Source organism: Astyanax mexicanus, chromosome 1, assembly GCF_023375975.1.
Source record: "Astyanax mexicanus isolate ESR-SI-001 chromosome 1, AstMex3_surface, whole genome shotgun sequence".
Taxonomy (NCBI): domain Eukaryota; kingdom Metazoa; phylum Chordata; class Actinopteri; order Characiformes; family Acestrorhamphidae; genus Astyanax; species Astyanax mexicanus.
The window spans coordinates 6023211-6040891 of record NC_064408.1 but is presented as its reverse complement, the minus strand read 5'-3'; the positions used below and the strand labels follow the sequence as shown (position 1 = coordinate 6040891).

General features: G+C 39.6%; 6 protein-coding genes across 11 annotated transcripts in view; 2 read left to right on the top strand and 4 right to left on the bottom strand.

The window, feature by feature from the left end:
* Positions 1 to 17681, bottom strand: part of LOC103040661 (astrotactin-2) — a 1082674-nt gene that overhangs the window by 919403 nt on the left and 145590 nt on the right. The window lies entirely within an intron of this gene.
* On the bottom strand, positions 1175 to 3023 carry LOC111189809 (gamma-crystallin M2-like). The gene is made up of 3 exons (XM_049466027.1): positions 2947 to 3023; positions 2592 to 2834; positions 1175 to 1514 (listed from the first exon to the last, which is right to left on the bottom strand). The coding sequence occupies exons 1-3, from the start codon at positions 2956 to 2958 to the stop codon at positions 1239 to 1241; spliced, it is 531 nt and encodes a 176-aa protein (XP_049321984.1). The 5' UTR covers positions 2959 to 3023; the 3' UTR covers positions 1175 to 1238.
* Positions 3504 to 16930, top strand: LOC103035341 (gamma-crystallin M2-like). 6 transcript variants are annotated; one of them, XM_049465971.1, is made up of 4 exons: positions 3507 to 3559; positions 3673 to 3915; positions 4010 to 4245; positions 16825 to 16930. In XM_049465971.1, the coding sequence occupies exons 1-4, from the start codon at positions 3548 to 3550 to the stop codon at positions 16862 to 16864; spliced, it is 531 nt and encodes a 176-aa protein (XP_049321928.1). In that variant the 5' UTR covers positions 3507 to 3547; the 3' UTR covers positions 16865 to 16930. The 6 variants fall into 6 exon arrangements, with proteins under 6 accessions (XP_049321916.1, XP_049321928.1, XP_049321921.1 ...); XM_049465964.1 differs by lacking the exon at positions 16825 to 16930 and adding an exon at positions 12350 to 12464; XM_049465959.1 differs by lacking the exons at positions 3673 to 3915; positions 4010 to 4245; positions 16825 to 16930 and adding exons at positions 11730 to 11972; positions 12114 to 12464 and having other exon boundaries at positions 3504 to 3559.
* Positions 6389 to 7430, bottom strand: LOC103035960 (gamma-crystallin M2). The gene is made up of 3 exons (XM_007252099.4): positions 7333 to 7430; positions 6978 to 7220; positions 6389 to 6729 (listed from the first exon to the last, which is right to left on the bottom strand). Exons 1-3 carry the CDS (start codon positions 7342 to 7344, stop codon positions 6454 to 6456), a joined length of 531 nt encoding a protein of 176 aa, XP_007252161.2. The 5' UTR covers positions 7345 to 7430; the 3' UTR covers positions 6389 to 6453.
* On the top strand, positions 7759 to 8616 carry LOC125782313 (gamma-crystallin M2-like). The gene is made up of 3 exons (XM_049465993.1): positions 7759 to 7812; positions 7926 to 8168; positions 8278 to 8616. The coding sequence occupies exons 1-3, from the start codon at positions 7801 to 7803 to the stop codon at positions 8551 to 8553; spliced, it is 531 nt and encodes a 176-aa protein (XP_049321950.1). The 5' UTR covers positions 7759 to 7800; the 3' UTR covers positions 8554 to 8616.
* Positions 14578 to 15474, bottom strand: LOC111191325 (gamma-crystallin M2-like). The gene is made up of 3 exons (XM_022665934.2): positions 15385 to 15474; positions 15029 to 15271; positions 14578 to 14919 (listed from the first exon to the last, which is right to left on the bottom strand). The coding sequence occupies exons 1-3, from the start codon at positions 15394 to 15396 to the stop codon at positions 14644 to 14646; spliced, it is 531 nt and encodes a 176-aa protein (XP_022521655.2). The 5' UTR covers positions 15397 to 15474; the 3' UTR covers positions 14578 to 14643.

Here is a 17681-nt window from a genome sequence, read left to right as displayed (position 1 = left end):
AGAACTAGCCTTGCCAGGGTCAATCAAAGTTTATTTCTTTTGTTCTGAGTAAATTCCAGAGGTTGGCTTAAAAAAGATACAAGAGTGCTGCCAGCATTGCTGCAGAGGTTAAGGACAGACAAGGAGATCAGCTTGTCAATGCCCTCATCATATTCTGCATACTGTATCAAATGGCTGCTGTCTCTACTGAAGCTGAGGCTCAGATGGTGTCCAACATTTGTGGTAGGGCCCTGGTGAGGAGTACCAAGACATTTGTCTCTTGCCTACAGTCAGACATGGTGATGGTAGCATCATGGTCTGGGGCTGAGGGAGTGGAGTTAATTGAAGGAAGCATAAATTCTATGTGATGTGACATTCTAAAGAAGAGCTTGATCCCTCTTTTTTAGATACTGGGGTAAATTGCAGTTTTTCAACATGGTAACAAGATAAAGGTGATGGACTGACCAAGTAAGTCTCCCGATCTAAACCCAATTGAGAACCTGTGGGGCATCCTCAATTGGGAAGTAGAGGAGCCAAGGTGTCTACCATCCACCAGCTCTGTAATGTCATCATGGAGAAGTGGAAGAAGATTTGTGTAGCTTATGAGATTAATGTGCAACAACAAATGGTGGTAAAAAAATGTGACATTTGATAATGGGCACAATTTGAATATGTTCACTGTGAGGTGTACTTACTTGTGTTCATAGCTTTTTAGACATTAATGGCTGTCAAATCAGTACTGTTTTACAAGTTGGCTACTAAAAGCTATATGCAAGTTCATATAATTCCTATAATTTTCCTCCTTGAAAGTATATAATGAAATATTTGCAGAAATCTGAGGGATAAGTTCACATTTGGGAGATACTTTATATTTTAAAGTAAATTTTTTAGCATCCCAAAATCTAATAAATATCTTGTATTTTACCGATATTGCTCTTCACTCATTGAGGAATGATTTGTTGGGTTTATATCAGTATAGTACCTCCAACTAATCACAATGCACAGCCCACATATCCCACTCTTTCGGCACAGCTCTCAGCCACCCCACCACTAAATGCCAATAAAAGATGGGTGCCAAACAGAAGGAATGATGGGCCATGTAGGGCAGCCACTCCTCCATTTTTTTTATTTGGTGTATCCCAAAATAAGAAAGAACACTTATTACTAAAGCATTTCAAAGGCAACACTCTGCAAATTTTCACTTATTGAACATTTTATTGAAAATTATGTATTTGACATGGATTCCAGCACGTTATTACTTAGTACCAGTCGCTCATGACGCGCCTCATACTCATGAACCTCATGTTGCCCCAGTTGCTGAAGTTCCTGTAGTGTCCGGGTCCGAAGTACCACATCCTGCCCATGTAGTTGGGATGCTCGTACATCATCCAGTGGCCATCCATCACGTGGCAGGACATGCAGCCATGGGACCAGTTGTAGCGGTTCATGAAGTTGTCACAGTCACCGGTCATCTCCATCATCTGGCCCATGTAGTTATCCCTCTCGTACATCCTCATCCTGTAGGATCCGCTGTACTGTTGGGGAAAAACAATTTTGTGTTTCTTGAATTATGTAACTGCTTTAACATGTTAACTCTACAAGCTCGCTATATAGGACATTGCAAAATTGTGCCCACAACCTGGATAACACTATTCCAACATCACACTCACCAAACTGCCGATGTCTACACTCTCAAAAACACTGTGGCCTTCCCCAACTAACATCATTCCTTTTTATACACTGCTAGTGACTAGACCCTTTATCTACTTCTGACAGTTTCTTCATTACTGCCCTCAACACCCGTCCTCTGAACCCAGATTCCATCAGCATTATCTTTTGTAAGCTCTGTTAGCACTGTTAGCTTCATAAAAAAGAAACTATCCGCTTGCTCTCTTGAGTAAAATACAATATTTGGCCTCAGAGTCATGTAGAACCAGTAGTTTCTCACCTTTTAACAGTCTCGGACATCAGCTCATTTACAGAGATTTGATGTCTTTGCTTGTTCAACATCACACTGCACCTCACAAACAACCATAATTGACCTCCTTCCACCAACAACGAGCATATTATTAACCAATATGTACCTCTTTTTTTTTTTTTAAGGGCACTTGCTAAAGACTGATCAACGTATAGCGACTTTGTGACAAGCTCACATTACATCCTGACAGAATGTGTTTCAATGTCCCATTCCCAGCAGCCACTGCCCAAGTTTTGTCAGCATTGGAAGCAGGAAGTTTTACAGGAGAAACTTGACACAAAAATCGCATCCAATGCCCATAACTCTTACCAGGTTATTCCACTCCTCTAAACACTCTTCCATCGCATGCACTGCCTCCTTTTCTATAGCAAGGCTTTAGTTTCATGGCGTACCACCTCTGTCTGTTCTCAAATAAAACTACTAACCATTCACCTTCTCTCTGGTGATGTAGTCTTGTTAAATATCTTTAGAGGGGGCTAGATTTAACCATGTAGTATACCATTTCCTAAAGAATTTTACTCTGAACTGAAAAGTTATGAAAATTCCAGCTTTCATAATTCACCGAAAAGTTTTGCATCATGATCAGAAAAAAAATGTTGTTAGGTTAGAGATCTCCAACATAGTGAAATCTTACCCAGGGGATCATGCGACAAGACCTGACCCAGTTGTTACATCCCCACATGTTCATGTAATCACCATATTCTCCCCTCCTGAAGCAGTACTGGTGACCCATGTAGTTGCACTGATCGTAGAACATCCAGCAGCCGCTCATCACCCTGAAGGAGTGGCAGCGACCCATGTAGGAGGACATGTCGGAGCAGTCTCCATTGCACTCCCAGGAACGTCCCATGAAGTTCCTGTCCTCGTAAAAGACGATCTAGCAAAGATAAACCATAATCACATGTATAATTATATTTGGAAATCAGCAGAATCTCTAAAACGAGTTCTAAAGTTTTTAAATGTGTCCCATGTTGACGTGTCCTGCTTACCTTTCCATTCATCTTGTCGGTTTTGGTTGTCTGAGCTGTTTCCAACTGGTGACTGACACACTCTGCCTGGTGCTTTAACCCTGGTATTTATACCTAGGCAAAGTCAAAAGACAGAGCACCTCTTATTGTCCAAAGCCCTGAGCATGCAGAGCGGTGGAGCTCTGAATGGATAAGTGGTGCTTTCATCTGTTTTTCATGCATGCAGATGAATTTTAAAAAAGGTAAGAAATGAAAGATTTACTGGAGACAAAAGAGTATTTTTATCTATTTCAATGGAACATAGTCTCAGAAGATTGAAAGCCAAGAAAAGGGGTATATGAATACCCGAAGGAACAAGATGAAAAACCTATGACAATTATGAGAAAATCTTTTTGTAAGTGCTAAAGCCCCATTCACAATTCTTCTAGAGACTATTGAGTTACATGGAAAAGAGAAGAAAGCTTCTACGTTGAACACTCAGCCACTCTGCTTGGTCAGGGCTTTGGACAATAAGAGGTGCACCATCCTTTGACTTCAGCCAGGTATAAATACCAGGGTTAAACCACCAGGCAGAGTGTGCAGTCACCAGTTGGAAACAGCTCAGACAACCAAAACCGCCAAGATGAACGGAAGGGTAAGCAGGACACGTCAACATGGGACACAGTTTAGAACTTTAGAACTTGTTTTTGAGGTTCTGCTGTTTCTCCAAATGTAACTAATGATGTTCTACTGCTTTATCTTTGGTAGATTATGTTCTACGAGGACAGGAACTTCATGGGACGTTCCTGGGAGTGCAGCAGTGACTGCGCCGACATGTCCTCCTACATGAACCGCTGCCACTCCTTCAGGGTGATGAGCGGCTGCTGGATGTTCTACGACCAGCCCAACTATATGGGTCACCAGTACTGCTTCAGGAGGGGAGAGTACTCTGACTACATGAGCATGTGGGGATCCAGCAACTGGGTCAGGTCTTGCCGTATGGTCCCCTGGGTAAGAATTCGAAATATTGGAATGCGAAACAGCATTATGATTGCAAACAATTCAGTGAATTCATTCTAATATCATTCTTCTTTGCCTCCAACAGTACAACGGACAGTACAGAATGAGGGTCTACGAGAGGGATAACTACATGGGCCAGATGATGGAGATGACTGACGACTGCGACAACTTCATGAACCGCTACAACTGGTCCCATGGCTGGCACTCCTGCCATGTGATGGACGGCCACTGGCTCTTCTACGACCAGCCCAACTACATGGGCAGGATGTGGTACTTCGGACCCGGACACTACAGGAACTTCAGCAACTGGGGCAACATGAGGTTCATGAGCATGAGGCGCATCATGAGCGACTGGTACTAAGAAGTGACCAAGAGTTCAAACAGATGTATATTTTTTGTTCAATAAAATGATCTGTAGTTGAATATTGGTAGAACTTGTTTCATTGCCATCTATTAGATGGATTACTGTAAACACACATTATTAACTAGTAAAATTAAAATTAATGGAACATTTAGCCATGAATATCAGTCTGCTCACTAAGGAAGCAAAAGGGATTGAGAATCAAGTTCACCTGCTTTGGTGCACCTGACAGGCAATGGCAAGGCAACCTGTAATAATGGGTATGGTTTTGCAGGTGGTGCTAAATGCAAATACTGCATACTTATTGATCCTTTTTAAGTTGTATATGTGTTTTACTAGTGTCCTTGTAGCATGAGTTGATATACCTGCAGTCCTTTCAGGTTGCACAGGTAGTCCCTCATCTCTAGAAGCTTTGATTTGTCTCCCAGTACAGTCTTAAGAATTACAGACTTACAAGAGGAAAGCAGGACAGGTTCACTTCATCATACCTCTGGCCAATTAGAATCTCCTCTAGTATGACTCGGGGAGCCGCTGACCAACAGCGACTTCTGGCTTTCTATCAATAGCCTGTATCCTTTGCACTGAATAGTGAAATTTAGGGTCTGGATGCTGCTTTCCAGACATAGCATGTATCCTTTCCACTAAATAGTTAAGTTTACGGTTTGAATGCTGCTTTCCATCCATAGCCTGTATCCTTTCCATTAAATAGTGAAGTGTATTGTTTGGATGCTGCTTTCCATCAATAGCCTGTATCCTTTCTAGTGCATAGTGAAGATTAGTGTCTGGGTGCTCGTTTCCATCCATAGCCTGTATGCTTTTCACTGAATAGTGAAGTTTAGTGTCTGGATGCTCCTGGCCAATCAGAATCTCCTCTAGTATGACTGAGGAGCAGCTGACCAACAGTGATTTTTTTCTTTCCATCCATAGCCTGTTTCCTTCCCAGTGAATAGTGAAGATTAGTGTCTAGATGCTGCAATAACACAGCACTGAAGGTGCAAAGATCTGCCACCCACTACATGTACCTATCCTACCCTTTGGCATTGTGCACAGCCATCCCAACTCTGAATGCCGCATAGGGGCCATGATTGCCGGTTGGAAGGAATGATGGAACATCTACTGCCTGCACAGTCGCAGCACAAACTTGTGTCTACAATATATTTGAACTGCAACTCCATTTCAGATATAAGAACCTCAATAAAACCTAACCTTATTCGAATAACCCACATTTTAGAGTAAAAAGCCAAATAACTCAGATTCTCTATTCATTGGCTATTTGCTGTGCCACTGTCACCTAACCATTTTCTGGTTCTCCAGTGATAGAGCTTTCAATCATGCACATTGATCCAAATATTAAGACCACGCCCACGCTGTTCGCAGAGCGTTTATGCAGTTCTTTTTTCTTGTATTCAAGGAGTTTCATCATATTTGTGCCATAGGTTCACTAATTAAAATATGCTAATCGCTTCACCAAATGTCCAATTGTAGCATTATGTGTAGCATATAGTGGTGGGACGACTGCATTCTTTGCTGTGAAAGGGCAGGAAATAGGTGAACCAAGGAACTTTTAGGTTGCTTAAACCAGCCACTAAACTCTGTTGTGCTACGGACGGAAACAGAGAAATCATGCATTGTGATTGGCCAGAGAAATGTTGACATAAACCTGACCTAACTTCAGACATATCCATTCTACATCAAAAGAAGAAAAATCCTTGTGAAATACTACAGGTCTCGATCAGACATCAGAAAGATTTCCATGAAATATTATTTGGCAATTTACACTGTCTCAAAGAGCCAGAATACCAACTATATTATGGTTTATGTTCTCAGGGTTCTAAAGTGTCCAAAGTTGGGTAAAGCATGTTCAACATTTCCCTGTTATTTTACGACCAATTAAAAAATAAATTGATTTTTTTATATACTGTATTTTTTAAGAAAAAAAAAGGTTTTGTAATGGAATTTTTTTTCCTAAACATGTTAAAAAGGTTTAGATTGATAATGCCATTCTAAAACAAGTCGATGAATAAGTTAGCTGATTACTTGCCCCATTTCGAATAGGTAAAGAAACCCTCAGTCTTGATGAATGCCAAGAAAACACACTAAGCACATTTTCACATACTGAACATTTTATTGAACATTTTGTGTCTATGTTAATTTTAGAGCTACACTTCTTAGTACCAGTCGCTCATGACACGCCTCATGCTCATGAACCTCATGTTGCCCCAGTCCCTGAAGCTCCTGTAGTGTCCGGGTCCAAAGTGCCACATTCTGCCCATGTAGTTGGGATGCTCATACATGAGCCAGTGGCCATCCATCACGTGGCAGGACTGGCAGCCATGGGACCAGTTGTAGCGGGTCATGAAGTTGTCGCAATCGCTGGTCATCTCCATCATCTGGCCCATGTAGTTATCCCTCTCATAGACCCTCATTCTGTAGGAACCGTTGTACTGTTGGAGGATAGCAAAAAATGTGTAGTTGATTACAATGAGGTTAGAGTATGTATGGACTATGCATTTGGTGAAAAGAAAATCCAAAGCCTATTTTTTAATTACATACATTGCAGGCTGATTTGTTCATTAAAGTCCAAAGTACTCTACCATTGCTTAAGGAATTTCAAACAATAATGCAACTAATGGTTGCATGATCAGATTGAATCTTTCTTAGGTTAAAGATCTCTAATATCTTGAAATCTTACCCAGGGGATCATACGGCAAGACCTGACCCAGCTGCTGGATCCCCACATGCTCATGTAGTCAGAGTACTCGCCCCTCCTGAAGAAGTAATGGTGACCCATGTAGTTGGACTTATCATAGAACATCCAGCAGCCGCTCATCACCCTGAAGGAGTGGCAGCGGCTCATGTAGGAGGACATGTCGGAGCAGTCTCCGTTGCACTCCCAGGAACGTCCCATGAAGTTCCTGTCCTCGTAAAAGACGATCTATCAAAGATAAACGATAATTACACATATAATTACATTGGGAGAACAGCAGAATCTCAAAAACAAGTTGTAAAGTTCTAAACTGTGTCCCATGTTGATGTGTCCTGTTTACCTTGCCGTTCATATTGGCGGTTTTGGTTGTCTGAGCTGTTTCCAACTGGTGAGTGACACACTCTGCCTGGTGCTTTAACCCTGGTATTTATACCTGGGTAAAGTAAAAAAAATAGACAGATCTTATTGTTCAAAGCCCTGACCAAGCAGAATGGCCAATCAATGGCTTATTTACTGTATATCTCCAAATGACCAAATATAAAGAACCAATGAAAATTATGTTAAAAATGTAAAAGCTTTGTAACTGCTACTGTCCCATTCAAAAGACTTCTAGAGGCTATTGAGTCACATGGAAAAGAGATGAAAGCCTCTCTTTTGACCAGTCCACCACTCTGCTTGGTCAGGGCTTTGGACAATAGATTGTACACTAACCTTTAGTTTTGCCCAGGTATAAATACCAGGGTTAAAGCACCAGGCAGAGTGTGTCAGTCACCAGTTGGAAACAGCTCAGACAACCAAAACCGCCAAGATGAACGGAAGGGTAAGCAGGACACGTCAACATGGGACACAGTTTAGAACTTTAGAACTTGTTTTTGAGGTTCTGCTGTTTCTCCAAATGTGACTAATGAAGTTCTACTGCTTTATCTTTGGTAGATTATGTTCTACGAGGACAGGAACTTCATGGGACGTTCCTGGGAGTGCAGTGGAGACTGCGCCGACATGTCCTCCTACATGAACCGCTGCCACTCCTTCAGGGTGATGAGCGGCTGTTGGATGTTCTACGATCAGCCCAACTACATGGGTCACCAGTACTGCTTCAGGAGGGGAGAGTACTCTGACTACATGAGCATGTGGGGATCCAGCAACTGGGTCAGGTCTTGCCGTATGATCCCCTGGGTAAGACTGATGGATATTAGAGGTTAAAATCATGTATACACATGATTTATTGATGTTCTGTGGAATTAGAGTGGATTATTTATCCATTATTGTTTATTTCCACCAACAGTACAACGGTTCCTACAGGATGAGGATGTACGAGAGGGATAACTACATGGGCCAGATGATGGAGATGACTGACGACTGTGACAACTTCATGAACCGCTACAACTGGTCTCATGGCTGCCGTTCCTGCCACGTGATGGACGGCCACTGGCTCTTCTACGACCAGCCCAACTACATGGGCAGGATGTGGTACTTCGGACCCGGACACTACAGGAACTTCAGCAACTATGGCAACAATAGGTTCATGAGTATGAGGCGCGTCATGAGCAACTGGTACTAAAAATGAACCTTTGCTTAAACCAACATACATTTTCTTTTTCAATAAAAAGTTTCTGTAACTGAATTTTGCCATGGTTTAAGTGTGTTTTCTTGACATTAACTAATACTTAATGCATACGGTTTAGCCCAAATTCAGTTAAACCTCAGGAATATCAGTCTGCCCAGTTACAAAGAATAAAAAATACCCACTCCTATAGTAGCATCAGTTGGTATCCCTGTATCCCTTGGGGGATCCCTTCAGGATGGAACTTCTACAGTATATGCACTATAGATACTGCAATCAGTTTGCTATGTCTCCCAGGACAGTTTCAAGAGCATGAAGAAGATAGCAAGACACATGTCATTATACGGAAAGAGCAGGCAGGGCCATAGCAGGGCATTTCTTTGAGGAGTAACAGGAGGAACAGAACCTTACAAAGTGACCTCCAGTGGGCTATCAGTGGACATGTATCTAAAGAAACTCTCAGAAACAGACTTATTTAGGGTGTCATTAGAGTCCAACGTCACCTATTGGGCCCTGTTCAGTGTAAAACAACCAATCAGAAAATCTGGTATCTACTACATTGTTGAAAGAGGAACAGTAGGAACCCTTCCAGAGCCATACAAAATTGACTACAGTAGGCTAATTCTTGTCAAAGTCCTTTAGGGTGCCATGAGAGCCAAATGTCCTCTAGTGGGCGCTGTACTTAAAACCCAGTTCATGAAACTTGACTATGTTTCAATAGAGATTCACATTGCTGTGAGTGCATACAAACACATGACGGCCATACTTTACCTAAAACTGAGTAACATCATGAATTGCCATGATAGAATTCACAGAAATTGGATAAACCTATGATTTCAAAGTGTCATTAGATTTTTGGTTTGACTTTAAAGGCAGCCCTCCATGGGTCAGTGATTTTGGTTTCCATTGGGTTTCCTACCTTCTATAAACCTTCTTTGAACTTGATCTACCTTTTTGTCCTGTAGCTTCATAAAACTGTACTAGAAAATGTAACTTAAACGCTGTTGATTAATCTGAAATCTGAGTGGAATCATGTTTTGTAACATTTAATTTAAACTGGTCTTTTGCAAATGTTTAATAAACTCTTAACCGAGTATCAATAACACATTAATAACCATAATAATCAGTGTAGTGGCTGAACATGGTCCCTGAATCCCATCTATAATGCAGATAAATCTTCAGTTTCAGTAGCTGGTTTGTAGCTTGTTGGGGAAGTTGGTCTGTATTAAATAGTGTGTATTAGAACCGTTACACGACCAGTAATTCAGAGGTAAACATCTACAGATATTAAGATGGACACTTCAAATAAAGTGAAAAAAAACTGAATTCAGTTTTATTCTTCATTAAAACTCTCTTAATGATCTACGGAATGTTGCTACTTTGTATTTTATTTTGTATATAGTATATAATAATATAAGATATTCTTTTATTTTCATTGACTGTTGTTATGTCTCTTTATTCTCATCTACGTAAACAAATTTATATCAATAAAAATGTAAATTGCCTTTTATTCATCATGGTCTGATGTGTGGTTTAATGTTCCCTTATTTTTTTAGAGCATTGTATTTAATTTAAATTTACTTTTTGATAAAAAAAAAACAAGAATATTAAGTAACAAAGCTTCTAACTTCAAAAGGCCTGCGTTTCATATCTATATCTATTATGTAAATCATCACTATCAAATGGAAAACAGGTATTTCCAAAACAACAAATTTACAGTAAAAAGATAAAAACTTCTTTACATTTCAGTGGAGGTCAATGCAAAAAAAAAGAGTTTATTTCAGGTCACTTTATAGACCTTATATTGGTTCATTACCCAACACAATGTCTGACACAGTGCAAGAGACATTTTGTGTGGTCAAATTACATAGACGTTTACTCAAATGTAGATACTTGTTTTTGATTGGACAGCAACAATGTGTACAACAAATGCATCACATTTCCCTCAAAGCAACACTCATCAAAACTAAGTATTATTTTTTTTGTGTGTCACACCATTGGATATTACACCACAATAAATAACAGAAATCTTACTTAAAGCATCATAGGAAAATATAAATGTGATTTAAAAATAATTTTACTTATTTTTTAATAACCTTTTAATAGAAATCATACAAAAGCATTACAAGCTAAAGAAACAACCAAACAGAACATGGAATTTCCATAATGTTTCTTTTTTTAAAACATTGTGAAAAGCTGTAGTAATACTTTCTACAACCAACACAACAAACAATACTAGATGAATCTAGTGTAAGCTTTGTGTAGTGCTTTTAAAAAGTAGTAGATATTTAATCACCTACTGTTTATGACTAATCTGTAAATTATCCAGGTTAAATTACTCAAATTACTTGATTATTTTTTTAGGAGACACTTTTAGATTTTGGCCTGAAATCTGTAGGCTTTGGAATTACAGTACAATTAAAAACCTAAATATAAATCTATTTATAATGTATACCTATATATGGCTGGCATGCAAAACGTTACATTTCAATCTTTGGAGCTTTTATACCTTTTATCAGCAATTGAATCTGATTATTTATATCTGTTCGTCTACATTAAATAAAGGTACATTTCATTGTCTGTAAAGCTAAACTTTTGAACAGGTTTTTGCCAGCAAAGTAATCTACATAGTTGTATATATAAAATGAACAAGACTGTGATTAACACAGTTTGCTGTGATGTTTTGGGCTCATTTTAGAATTTCTTCTTCAAATGAAAAAAAAAAAAAAAAAAAAACTTAATCATCCAACCGAGTATTAAAGCAGAAATTATAGTGTTTGACTACTGGTCTGCACCGTTAGCCTGCAATCAGGTTAAAAATACACTTAGTAAATGGGTTCAATTCAAAAGTCTTCTAGAGACTGAGTCACATGTATGATAGATGAAAGCACTTCTCTTCACTGTTGGCCATTCCAGCACTCTGCTTGGTCAGGGCTTTGGACAATAGGAGGTACACTATCCTTTAGTTTTACCCAGGTATAAATACCAGGGTTAAACCACCAGGCAGAGTGTGTCAGTCACCGGTTGGAAACAGCTCAGACAACCAAACCCGCCAAAATGAACGGCAAGGTAAGCAGGACACGTCAACATGGGACACATTTTGACGTGTTTTTGAGATTCTGCTGTTCTCCAAATGTAACTAATTGTGTTTTATCTTGGTTTTTCTTTGACAGATCGTCTTTTACGAGGACAGGAACTTCATGGGACGTTCCTGGGAGTGCAGTGGAGACTGCGCCGACATGTCCTCCTACATGAACCGCTGCCACTCCTTCAGGGTGATGAGCGGCTGCTGGATGTTCTACGATCAGTGCAACTACATGGGTCACAATTACTTCTTCAGGAAGGGAGAGTACTCTGACTACATGAGCATGTGGGGATCCAGCAGCTCGGTCAGGTCTTGCCGTATGATCCCCTGGGTAAGACTGATGGATGTTATCTAAGATATATTTGATCTAACAACAATTTAATCTTATTATGATGGGAAACAATGTAGTAAAATGTAAAAAGCTACAGTATTCTTATTGTATTAATATTTTTTGTTTGTTTTCCACCAACAGTACAACGGTTCCTACAGGATGAGGATGTATGAGAGGGATAACTACATGGGCCAGATGATGGAGATGAGCGACGACTGCGACAACTTCATGAACCGCTGCAACTGGTCCCAGGGCTGCCAGTCCTGCCACGTGATGGACGGCCACTGGCTCTTCTACGACCAGCCCAACTACATGGGCAGGATGTGGCACTTCGGACCCGGACACTACAGGAACTTCAGCAACTGGGGCAACATGAGGTTCATGAGTATGAGGCGTGTCATGAACTCCTGGTACTAAGAGGTGACCAACTGCTTAGGTCAATTTTAAATTTTAAAGATGTTTTTCAATAAAATGTTCAAAAACTAAAATAAATTGTAGAGTGTGCTCTGAGAAATTCCCCCACACCATGAATTCCATATTCAAATGGCGTTGTGTACAAATAATCAGCACTTTTTTGATTACATACATTTTACATTACAATAGATACAATCGTTTTCTAGCTGAACTTTGCAGTTACAAATGCCCCAATGTTTCTCTCACAAATGTTGGATGTGTATTACAAAGCTGTCACGAATACAAAACACACAGTTTATTAAGTAAAGGGCTAAATCTAAAAGAATGGTCAGGGACAGGCAAGGTCAGTAACAAAAGAGTAGCACAGACAAGCAACATACTTTACCAGAGTGAGAAGGAAAGAAAGTCATACAACAATAAAGCAGAAGGGCAAAGCAGAATGGTCATCAAAAATACAAAATAAGGTCAGCAACTAAAAGGTTAACACAACAACAAAGGGCTAAACAAAAAGAGTGGCCAAAAATACAGAAATGGGTCAGTAAACAAAGAAAAAAACACAAAAGAAACGCTTGGGTAGAAGAGCTGTGAACAAGAGATTCAATACTGGACACTAAACTGGAGAAAACAGGGGGTATTTATACAAGCGAAGGCAGGTGATATCAATCTTAGTAATCAGGTGAGCCAGAGTATGATTTGGCATGTGAGCGCAGGTGAATTCTGGGAAGTGGAGTTTTTGCTTTGGGAATTAGAGTCCATGTCAGGCAGACAGACAATGTCAGAACTGACTCAAGCAGAAATTAAGTTGGAAAAAAGGTACTACAATTTTTCAAGGTTTCTGCAATTTAGGTGGACAGTCGGACACATCTTAAATATTTTTTTGCACATAATTTTGTTATTTATTTATATATTTATGCTTTCATGTTTTATAAGTTTTGATCAATGCATAAAAAAAGGATATGTTTTTTTATTTCTCTTTTTACTTAAAAGTATGATTATATGAAATGTACAGCGGCAAGAAAAAATATTTAAACTCTTTGAAATGAGGATCAGATCACATTTTATGATACATATATTTAGAAAAAAAATAAACCATGGCTTTCTGCATAAATGTACCATAAAAGTGATCTGATCCTCTTCCAAGTGGGCACCTAGGCAGTATTACCCCAAGAGCACAATGGAGATTCATCTATGAGGTAAACAAACCACCCAGAGGGACAACCAAAGATTCTGCAATGCGTAATCCTTGAAACCTCCAGTGTTTTGGGTCATTGTCCTGTTGCATATCCCAACTTCTACAGCGTTTCAACTGATGTGCATACACTTTTTTCTATTTCTTTTCTTTTGTGGACTTCTTTCTGTATTTTGGATCATTGTCCTGTTGCATATCCCGAAGTCCACAGATTTTCAACTGATGTTCAGTAACTCCTATGTTATCCTGTAGTATTTTTTGTATGTTTGGGTATTCAAGGCCTAAACCCTTAAGTATGGTGGAGGGAACATCATGATTTTGGCCTGCTTTGCTTAATCAGGGCCTGGAAAACGTATAGTCATTGACAGGAAGATGAACTTTCAAGTGTATTAAAAACACATCTGAAAATCTGTAGAAGTTGGGTTATGCAACAGGACAATGACCCAAAACACCAGAGTTCCATTATATGAGTGGCCACGTCAGATCGCAGATTTCAGAGGCTATAGATTGACTTGAAGAATGATGTACAAATGAGACTTCCAATGAATATGAAAGAGCTAAAACAGTTCTGCAAGGAAGAATGGGCTAAAATTTCTCCTGAAACGTTTCATAGCTACAAGAAACTGCCCTGTTGAGGTTATTCTAGACAGGTATTGATTCCAAGGGTTCAATTACTTTTTCAACTACCACTCCGAGTGTGTTCGATAAATACAGTACCTGCAAGATCATAACTGATTTTCTTTTGTGTTATTAGTTTAGGCACATTATATCTGTTAATACCCTTGACTTAGATAAAAAAATATATATTTTATGACAAATTTATGCAAAAAATGTTAAAATTCCAAAGGGTTCAATTTTTTTTTTCTTCTTGGCACTGTAAATGCTTCAATAACAACTTCAATTAAATATAAAATAAATATCTTAAAGTATATTTAGATATTAATGATGGAAGGAATTAAAGGGACTATGGGTTAGTGAACGTCAAAGAACACACTTTGCCAATTTTACATTACTAAACTTTTATTGAAACATTTATGTTACACAGTGTTTTATTCACTTGGTCACTTCTTAGTACCAGTCGCTCATGACGCGCCTCATACTATTGAACCTCATGTTGCCCCAGTTGCTGAAGTTCCTGTAGTGTCCGGGTCCGAAGTACCACATCCTGCCCATGTAGTTGGGATGCTCGTACATCATCCAGTGTCCGTCCATCACATGGCAGGACATGCAGCCATGAGACCAGTTGTAGCGGTTCATGAAGTTGTCACAGTCGCCGGTCATCTCCATCATCTGGCCCATGTAGTTATCCCTCTCGTACATCCTCATCCTGTAGGATCCATTGTACTGTTGGTGGAAATAAACAATAATAGATAAATGATCCATTTGAATCCCACCAAACATCAATACATCATCAATATACGTGATTTTAACCTATAATATCCATCAGTCTTACCCAGGGGATCATACGGCAAGACCTGACCCAGCTGCTGGATCCCCACATGCTCATGTAGTCAGAGTACTCTCCCCTCCTGAAGCAGTACTGGTGACCCATGTAGTTGGGCTGGTCGTAGAACATCCAGCAGCCGCTCATCACCCTGAAGGAGTGGCAGCGATTCATGTAGGAGGACATGTCGGCGCAGTCTCCACTGCACTCCCAGGAACGTCCCATGAAGTTCCTGTCCTCGTAGAACATAATCTACCAAAGATAAAGCAGTAGAACATCATTAGTTACATTTGGAGAAACAGCAGAACCTCAAAGACAAGTTCTAAAGTTCTAAACTGTGTCCCATGTTGACGTGTCCTGCTTACCCTTCCGTTCATCTTGGCGGTTTTGGTTGTCTGAGCTGTTTCCAACTGGTGACTGACACACTCTGCCTGGTGCTTTAACCCTGGTATTTATACCTGGGCAAAACCAAGGGACAGTGTCCCCCTTATTGTCCAAAGCCCTGACCAGGCAGAGTAGCGAAGTGCTTTGATCTCTCATCCATGTGACTCACTGATCTCTAGACTGAAGACTTTTGTATGGAATCCATTTACTTATCCTAAGATAAGTCTCAATATATAAACAGTATCATGGAAATCAGTCATATTCAGCTCTGCCGTTTCTGTAAGAGTTTTATTATCATACTGATCGCTGAGTGACTATACGTTTACCAGTTGGTAAAAGCTTAAGTGCAAATAAGTGAGAAATATAGTACATTTGGGCCATTGGATTGAATCTAAAATCGTACGTAATGTAAAAGTTACCACGATTTCTGAAGGAAATGATGAGCATTAGTTAGTCTCTGTGAATGTTCACTTTTTAAAGAGTTAAAGTAAATGGGAGTAAAAGTCACATGGGAGAGAGATGAATGAAAGCTCTACTGTTGACCACTCCACTACTCAACCCTTTAACCACTCTGCCTGGTCAGGGCTTTGGACAAAAAGAGGTACACTGTCCTTTGAGTTTGACCAGGTATAAATACCAGGGTAAAAGCACCGGGCAGAGTGTGTCAGTCACCAGTTGGAAACAGCTCAGACAACCAAAACCGCCAAGATGAACGGAAGGGTAAGCAGGACACGTCAACATGGGACACAGTTTAGAACTTTAGAACTTGTTTTTGAGGTTCTGCTGTTTCTCCAAATGTAATTAATGATGTTCTACTGCTTTATCTTTGGTAGATTATGTTCTACGAGGACAGGAACTTCATGGGACGTTCCTGGGAGTGCAGTGGAGACTGCGCCGACATGTCCTCCTACATGAACCGCTGCCACTCCTTCAGGGTGATGAGCGGCTGCTGGATGTTCTACGATCAGCCCAACTACATGGGTCACCAGTACTGCTTCAGGAGGGGAGAGTACTCTGACTACATGAGCATGTGGGGATCCAGCAGCTGGGTCAGGTCTTGCCGTATGATCCCCTGGGTAAGACTGATGGATATTAGAGGTTAAAATCACATATATCGATGATGTATTGATATTCGCTGAAATCCAAATGGATTATTTATCTATTATTGTTTATTTTCACCAACAGTACAATGGATCCTACAGGATGAGGATGTACGAGAGGGATAACTACATGGGTCAGATGATGGAGATGACCGGCGACTGTGATAACTTCATGAACCGTTACAACTGGTCTCATGGATGCCAGTCCTGCCACGTGATGGACGGCCACTGGATGATGTACGAGCATCCCAACTACATGGGCAGGATGTGGTACTTCGGACCCGGACACTACAGGAACTTCAGCAACTGGGGCAACATGAGGTTCATGAGTATGAGGCGCGTCATGAGCGACTGGTACTAAGAAGTGACCAATTGCTTCACAACATTCCGAAATGTCTAATTTTCAATAAAATGTTTAGTATCTGAATATTGGCATTGTGTGTTCTTTACTATTTACCAACAATGAGTGTAATAAGAGTATTCTTATCTAGTAAGAAATATGGACAAATAAATAGATTACCAAGGATTACCTTGGTACACATTTCAAACCATTACTTTTTGGCAAAATAAAATAATTGAATTTTACATAAAACTTGGTTTTAAGCACAGATTATACACATTTTATAATTCTAAATAATTTGCCAATTAAAATATTTGCAAAAGACTGTATATCCAGGTGTTCATAGACATATACATAGGCTATTGTGGTAAACTGACATTCTTGTGCTGATTTCTCAACTTGGATATTGAATATTTTAGTGAATACAAATCAAATCATTTAATTTCTCCAAGCCCTTCATTTCCTAACAGTTTCGTCTAGTTTTTATGTAGAGAAAAAGGATTTTGTATCAACTACACTTCTAGCCTGAATACGTGCCAAGGCCTGTTAGGAGGATACATCTTCATTTTTATATACAAAAGATTACTCTTTTTTTTAGTGCTTTGCAAACTTACTGTGCACAAATGTTATTTATTCGATTCTTAATTTAAAACCTGTATGCCTTAATTTTAAACTAGATATAAAGAGAAATGTCTTTATATTCTTTATAAAACCCACGTTCACCTATAAGACCAATGTTTTATTCAGCTTCATATTTTTTTTTCCTAATATGATACCTTATGAGTACTTAGATCACAAGGTATTGCCAGATTTCAGAAGGATTCAGCAGAAGACAAGA